Source organism: Aethina tumida, chromosome 1 (genome assembly GCF_024364675.1).
Source record: "Aethina tumida isolate Nest 87 chromosome 1, icAetTumi1.1, whole genome shotgun sequence".
Classification (NCBI taxonomy): Eukaryota; Metazoa; Arthropoda; class Insecta; order Coleoptera; family Nitidulidae; genus Aethina; species Aethina tumida.
Window position 1 is genome coordinate 39,573,171 of NC_065435.1, and position 8,535 is coordinate 39,581,705.

The 8,535-nt window shown below is 33.7% G+C and overlaps 1 protein-coding gene across 1 annotated transcript in view; it reads left to right on the forward strand.

The window, feature by feature from the left end:
• LOC109607323 (tyrosine-protein kinase Src42A) overlaps positions 1-7,989 on the forward strand; it is a 31,505-nt gene extending 23,516 nt beyond the window's left edge. The window contains exons 3-7 of the mRNA XM_049962070.1: positions 3,845-3,966; positions 4,735-4,898; positions 5,513-5,839; positions 5,897-6,233; positions 6,293-7,989. Of these exons, the coding sequence (XP_049818027.1) occupies positions 3,845-3,966; positions 4,735-4,898; positions 5,513-5,839; positions 5,897-6,233; positions 6,293-6,501 (1,159 nt within the window). The 3' untranslated portion in view covers positions 6,502-7,989. The remainder of the gene's footprint in view (positions 1-3,844; positions 3,967-4,734; positions 4,899-5,512; positions 5,840-5,896; positions 6,234-6,292) is intronic.
• Positions 7,990-8,535: the final 546 nt, after the last annotated feature.

An 8,535-nucleotide genomic window follows, 5' to 3' on the forward strand; every position in this document is an offset into this window, starting at 1 on the left:
TATACAATTACCATTTCAGCTGCTTAAGCAGCGAATTTCAAATTGATAATTAATTTTAAATGCGGGTGATTCATACAAAATTGTAAATTATTTTACAGTAATTGTATAAATAACTATTTGTTTCTATTATAAATTTAAACTGTTACTTTCTACCACAGGTCAATATTTACTTTTGGTCAAAACACAATTATTATCACTTGTTAGTAAATTGATCAATTGAAATTTACTTCTGAAAATAACACAGAAGATAATTTTTGCACTAAAAGACAGTTTTGTTTAAATAACTGTTTTTATCTTAAATTTCATCTGTTACTTTCTATGATAAGTCAATATTTACTTTAGTTCAAAATACACTTTTTATCACTTATTATAACTGTTTGTTTAACACACCAGTTTATTGCACAATTTATTATTCAATTTTTTGGCAACAATTTGTTTATTTTTCAACAACATAATTATTTTTAAGTTAAATTGTTTTAGTATATGCTGTCTGCAACTTAGAACTTGTTATTAGTTAATTAATAATTATAGAATTTATTTATTACACACAGCAATAAGTTGAAGGCCTCACAATTGGTGTGCTCAGCGAATTTTGAGACTGAAATTTAATCCTAAAACTGAGTGGTTCATGCAAAACAACAATGTACTAATAAATAGTTTTATGTAAACAGTTTTATCTTAAACTATTACTTTCTACAATAAGTCAATATTTCTGGTAAAATACAATTGTTAAAAACTTAAAACACAGCAAATTTCAAATATAAATTTAAATTTAAGAGCTAATACTTCATAAATAATGATGACAATAAATGATTAGCTTGAAATCTTGTAAATATAAATATTTGTCTTCACAATAAACTTCAAATAGAAATTTAAATCTAAGTGTTAATGAGTTCACATATAACTTATTAATTTTTACTTTAATAAATGATTTTCTATGAATATCCATCAATTTTTAAGTTACAATGTCAACTGTTACTTTGGTAGAGTAATTCCTAATTTCTTTAGCTTGAAATGTTACGAATTGAACTATTATTTTGTTCAATAAATGTGCTTTTAGTTTAAATTTTATAACATTAATACTTTATCTATCAAATTTCATATTGAATTTTAGTTTTAACAGCTAATGATCCATACAAGACGTAATAAATTTTACACTAAAATAATTATGTTGTAATTATAAAAATTTGTTCTCACAATAAATCTCAAAATAGAAATTTAAATCTAAGTGCTAATGGTTTATATGTAACTTATTAATTTTGATTCTAATATATGATGTTCTGTGAATATCTATCAATTTTTAAGTTACAATGTCAACTGTTACTTTGTAGAATAATTTATATTTCATTTAGCTTGAAATGTTACGAATTGAACCATTATTTTGTTCAATAAATGTACTTTTAGTCTAAATTTTACAACTTTAATACTGTATCTATCAAATTTCATATTAAAATTATTTAATTTTAACAGCTAATGGTTTTATAAGACGTAATAATTTTTACACTAATAAATAATTATCCTGTAAATATAAATATTTGTCCTCATGTTCAGTAAATTGCAATGTATTTATTTATTTTTTTGCTCGGTAAACTGTGTTAGTAAACCAAAACAAACTCACACACTGAATCCCATTATTACAAAATTTCCAATGCATACCAACAATACTTATAAATCACTAAAGTTGTTTTATTTGAGCGTGCAGAAAACAATAAATATTAATATCAGTTCATGGCCTGCCCATTAATTTTATGACTCAGTCAATGTCAAGTATCAACACCCTTTCGCACGGTCCTTTGTGTGGCAGCAATACGAAAATTTTATGGTCCCATTAAAAGACGACAGTCAAAAAATAAACAAACAAAACCGCGATCCCAGTCTGGCGCGAATTGGGTCAGGCGCACCATCCCCAAACCCAAAACCGAAAACCGAAACGAAAAAAGATGGAATACGTGACGAGGAAGTGGCCCGAATCGATTTGCAAATTGTCAACGCCAATAATGACAACGACGACGACCGGATCACGCGTTCGCATAAATTTGGCCACAGTCGCTGACACGGCTGACCTCCGGCCGTGTATTCTTTTTTTTTTTTTTTGTTCGCAATGACCGGAAGTCAGTGTAGTTTTTAACAGGAACTGCCTCAACGCGGAGGTCGACCGATCGGAACGTGAACCGCATCTTCCTCAAATCGAACGCGTTCGAAACAATAAACAATCTTTTCTGCTTTCCGTGCTGCATATCAATAAATGTAAACATTGAAGTCCCATATCGGGATGTCAAGCTCCCTGTGCGTTCTTCCTTTTATGTTCGGCGACGTGTAAATTAGGACACATGGGTCCCAATGGTCAGGTTTCCTTGAACTTATTGGGAATTGGGGCAAAAATATTTCATCCTCGCTTCACTTTCTACAATAAGTCAATATTTACTTTGGATAAAACTGTTTTACACACCGATTTATTATCCAATTTGTGTATTACTCTTTTTTATACATTGGAAGTATCAAATAAAAGTATTGAGTATATTTCTAGTAACTTTTTATTATAATATACCATTCTTAAATTAAAAATGAGATAGATTTCCATCGTGCAGACTCTCATTGACTGGTCCTGGTATTGGTCAAATGAGATGGTTAATTTCGTCCTGAAGTGTATCATTTTATGCCACCTCTCTTGACGCTGTAATTCCTCCTTAAAGTCTTTGAAGGAAGGCTGAATTTTGAGTCTCCTACCTCTGTGTCTGATGTATCTGCTTCATACGAATTTAACACACACAAAAATTGCGGAAAAAAAGATATAAATTAGAGTACTAATATATAACGGTCCATTATAGGTTCAGGTTTCCTTGAACTTATTGAGAATTGGACCAAAAATATTTCATCTTCACTTCACTTTCTATAATAAGTCAATATTTACTTTGGGTTGAACTGTTTTATACACCAATTTATTGCACAATTTATTATCCAATTTGTGTATTACACTTTTTTGTACGTTGGTAGTCTCATATAAAAGTATCGAGTCTATTTCAATTTTTTATTATATTATACCATTTTTAAGTTAAAAATGAGTTGGACTTCCACCATTGTGCAGATTCTTATTGATTCGTCTTGGTATTGGTCAATGAGATGGTCAATTTCGTCTCATTCTATGCCACCTCTCTTGACACTGAAAATCCTTCTGAAAGTCTTTGAAGGAAGGCTGAATTTTGAGTCTCCTAACTCTGTCTGCTTTATATGAATTAACTCACACATAAATTGCGGAATAGAGATGTGAATTGAACTACTATATATGTAACTGTCCATTATAAGTAGTTTTTATTCGTAATTCTGGCAGAAATTCCAATTAACCTTTTGATTTGGGAAAACTGTATAAACCCATAATGAAAGGTGTCATTACAATGGCTGTGGCTCCTTTGTACATCATACTGTGTGAGTCTAATTATTTTTTTACTGTATAGCATTATATAAGAAGAAAGAAAAATGCGAAAACTGTACTCTGCAGTTAGAGGTAACTGACTTCTGAGAATTTATAGCTTATTATTGTTTGAATTAATACCGACTCCATAATATATCAACTGGTCTCGCAATATTTCAAGGTCGTCGATTGAATGAATTAGTTGCATTTTTTCACATTTCATAACATGCCATTTTCTCAGTTAATTATCGACATCGTATAAATTATTCTGATTATGGTTATTTTAGATATCCTTTTTGAAAAGATAATCTATTCAATCAAATTAAATGTACGCTACAAAAGGTGTTATTTAGATAAACTTAAAAAATAATCCGTGGTACCCAGAACACTTGTTGCGACATAAAAACGTTTCGCTGACGACTTTTATTTTTCCAGGTGGTATTTCCGAAAAATCAAACGAATCGAGGCCGAGAAGAAACTGTTGCTTCCAGAGAACGACCACGGCGCTTTCCTTATAAGAGACTCGGAAAGCAGACATAACGACTATTCCTTGTCAGGTAACGTATTTTCTTTGTTTCACTACATCTTCGACCATCGTAATAGGAGTTCACGTGAATCTGTCAATTGTTACACGATAAAATTGGCCGGATACATAACTCACACAATGAGTTGTTTCAATTATTTTCAAAATCGACCGACAAGTAATCATCAAATCCTCCGCATTTCATTGTTACATAAACAACTGCACACATAATTATTTCAATTTAAAAACGCAACATTAACATTCAGTGGAACAGTTTCAATTATTTATTATTAAGTTATTAAATTGAATACTCCCACGATGGCTGAACTAATATTGTAAATCACAGCTGGACAAAATTAATGGCTGGTTTTTCATTACAGTTGTAAAAATTAGAAATAAACAACCGCACACAAATATTAAAACATTATTAATTTGAAAAACTTGTGGTTTTACATATTTTTTCTTTTAAGTAGTAAGATTTTCAAGGAAATAGAAGATTATATCTACATATTAGTTAACTATAATTGTTGTCCACGTGATACAATTTAACAAACATTATCTGAAATCTTCCTGCGATCGCCTTTAATGCATGCTAATGATATTCCGAAAAATTCATAATATAGGTTTTCCCTCATCAATATTTAAACAATTATTAAAATATGCGAGGCTTGAGCTGATTTTAAAAAATACTTATGGATGTTTTCGTTTCAATTTAAATTTATAAATACGCAGTAGATGCATAATATAATTTAAAAAATATTTAAAACTTGTCTTAAATTACTGATTTATTCTTTCGTTTTAGTTCGTGACGGCGACACAGTGAAACATTATAGGATAAGACAATTGGACGAGGGAGGGTTCTTCATAGCTAGGAGGACCACATTTAGGACCTTGCAGGAATTGGTGTTGCACTACAGCAACGATGCAGACGGCCTTTGCGTCAACCTTTGCAAACCCTGCGTACAGGTGGGTGTCGACGACGACCGTTCGTTTGCCTGGTTTCAATCAAATTTTAGACACCCCGTAACGAAACAGAAATTGGCTATTCGATTTTTATTTTGAAAATTCACCGCGGTTATATCAACAGTTGATTTATTTATGCTGTATTGTTTTGTTTAAATTTGATGTTATGACTGTGATTCACCATTATTTTATTATTTTGAAACTTTTACGGTCCCCATAGTTGTTAACCATCTTAAAACTTTGATTTTTGATGCAATGATAACAGATTATTTTGTTATTACGCAGAGTCTGATACAAGAGGTACGTTTATTTGTTTGTTTGCTTATATTATAGATGTGTTTTATTGTTAAACGTTAAATTTTCTGTCCCTTTTTATGCCACTTACATCCAAGTAGTTTATAGAGACACTTTTCCTGCACATGTACTTTATTTATAAAATAGTCAATAGCTGTTTCTACTACTGCACACCGTATTTGTTGTCGACGGTAATTTCACCCTTCTAACTAATCCAACCTGAATTTACTCAACTCAAAACCCCAACAATTTACAGAGATACGGTGCGCAGCAACCCGCAGCGTCTGACCCATTCTCTAACAATATCCGTCGTCAATTTGCAGGTGGAGAAACCCCAGCCCGAGGGATTGTCGCACAGGACGCGCGACCAATGGGAAATCGAACGTTCATCGTTGAAATTCGTCCGTAAATTGGGACACGGACAGTTCGGCGAGGTGTGGGAAGGTATGTGGAACAACACGACGCCCGTCGCCATCAAGACGCTCAAGCCGGGCACGATGGATCCGAAGGACTTCTTGGCCGAGGCCCAGATCATGAAGAAGCTGCGCCACCAGAAACTGATACAGCTGTACGCCGTGTGCACGGTCGAGGAGCCCATTTACATTATCACGGAGCTCATGCGCAACGGATCGCTTTTGGAACATTTGCAGGTAATTGTGCACGGTAGCCCTAAGACGTTTGCACTAGGCTAACGTGTTAATTTTTAGGGCAAAGGCAAAGGCTTGAAGCTTCAAGATTTGATCGACATGGCGGCCCAGATTGCCGCCGGCATGGCCTACCTCGAGTCCCAGAACTACATCCACAGGGACTTGGCCGCACGTAACGTCCTTGTGGGCGACGGAAAGGTGGTCAAGATCGCCGACTTCGGTCTGGCCCGACTCATCAAAGAAGACGAATACGAGGCGAGAGTGGGAGCACGCTTCCCGATTAAATGGACGGCGCCGGAGGCCGCAAATTACAGCAAGTTCTCAATCAAGTCCGACGTTTGGTCGTTCGGTATTTTGCTCACTGAACTGGTAACGTACGGTAGGATACCTTATCCAGGTAAGACTTGACTAGTGTTAAGTTTGAAGTGGACCACGTCTGAAACTGTAATTTTTCAGGTATGACGAACGCCGAGGTGCTGCATCAAGTCGAGCACGGTTACAGGATGCCGCAGCCTCCCAACTGTCCGCAGTCGCTCTATGACATCATGCTGGAATGTTGGAACCGTGACCCAATGAAGCGGCCAACGTTCGAAACATTGCAGTGGAAGTTGGAGGACTTCTTCACAATGGAGGGCTCCGAATACAAGGAGGCGTCGGCCTACTGAGGACACGTCCACCCCCCAGGCGACTGGTTACGCAGCTCGATTGACTTGCATTACCACTGATGGGGCGGTGGATGTATCTATTTATTAAATCAGTTCGCGTTCGATAGATAGATATGCCGTACTTCGTTTCCTTTCAGTTCTAATAACATCAATATGCAATTTTACTGAATATGATTGAATCGAATGAACAGTTGTCGCAGGATTTTTCAACATATTTTTATTAAATTAGATGACCAAACGGGGCGGTTGCAAAAACGTGACAGTATTAACAGTGGACATTTTCATTTGATTTAGATTGTTAAACGTATTTTTAAGTGTAAACAAATTTCTATTAAATGTTTTTGCAACTTGTCGCCTCGTAATTGATGATTATAAACTCGTTATTAAGCCTCCTGCGTAAGCTGTTCACTACCTGAAATTATTTTACAGATTGTTACCTTTTTAATGTAATATGCTGCATTTTATCTAATTTTACTATATTTTTATTTATCTCTGGATTTAGTCAGTTTTGGTATTGGGTTTGAGGTGCACTCGTTCTAAAGAGCAGTATCGTCTATTTCCCATTCGCCTTCATTTCACAGGGGCCACTCATAAATGACAAATCTATTTATTAATTATTTATTTTGTAACGATTGGGACGGCTGCATATCAAACATGAAATTCGAAGGAATTGATCTGCTGTACATATAAAAACACATTTGAAACGCACAATTTTGTAAAAGACTTTTCAAATCTGATTGCTTCACAAGTCGAAATTTGTATGTTTGTTTATAGTAAAACGACGAAATGGTTGATTTATGAGTGTTTTTAAAATAATCGGTACTACATAACCTGAAATTGGAAAAAAATAAAAATTGTAATAGGTCCAGGTTATTCAAGGAAGTACTTTTAGACAGTGTCAAGTTCAAGAACTGAAATTTGTCATTGTGTATGCAATTGTGAATGTAAGATTTAGGCATTAAATGTTTTTTAGTTAATTGAGTACTGTTTAAAGGTACTTCCGAAATGTCCTATGATCAAAGTAACCTTCGTATAAAATATTAAATACTCGTATTTTGATACAATAAATTTAGTACGTAAATTGAGTCACTTTAACAATAGTTGACTAAGTAAAACTTTGTGTGACTGTTGCTTAGCTTTTATTTTTCTTTTAAACTTCTGGCTTACAATAGATAACGATTGTATAACATTCCTATGGTATTATACAGAGTGACTTTACAACTCAAGCAGTATCTTATCATTTTTTACATCACTCTGAACGTATTTTTATTTTTCTTCCGTATTTTTGCAGTTGTATTATAATTTTAAGATTCAAGATTTATTTTTATTAATTATCGGGGCAATAAAATATGCCTTAACTTTACATATTACGTTAACAATATAAAAAGCATTGTTTATACTGTTAGACACATTATACAATATTTTTTGTATTATACACTCTAGTATAGTTATATAAATCATTATAAATATATTATATATAGAAAATTTGTTGTTTTTTTATTGTTTAGATGAAACACATAAGCCATATACAATAATATACCAATCGAAAATCGTTTGATCCGAATGAATTTTGAGAGAGACAGACATCATGAACAACAGAGACAGTAAACGTCTTAGTTGTGGGAATCTTCTGCGTCATGCATGATGTTTCTCTCAAGATTTGGTAGGATCAAAGGCTTTCCAATCTGTACAGCCCATCTAAACCTTCAACTCCCTAACTGAAGGCGTCATCCCCCAAGTTTTACAAGTGAGAATGGGGTCAAATTGTACCTTATTAAAAAGGGCTTTTAATTCCCTATACTTAGCAGTTTAGTTTTAAAAAATTGATCTACGCGTTTAGAAAAATGGAGACTTTTAATAAAAAATCCAAAGAACGATTTAATTTTGCCTAAAAACTTACTGTATTAGTCACTTAGTTACTGTAAATACTCAATTTAAATAAATAAAATCTAAAGGACTTAAGCTAGGTGGCTGAGGGGGCCACTCAATTGCACCCCTCGAACCTATCCTACGTCCTGGAAATGTGTCAAAATT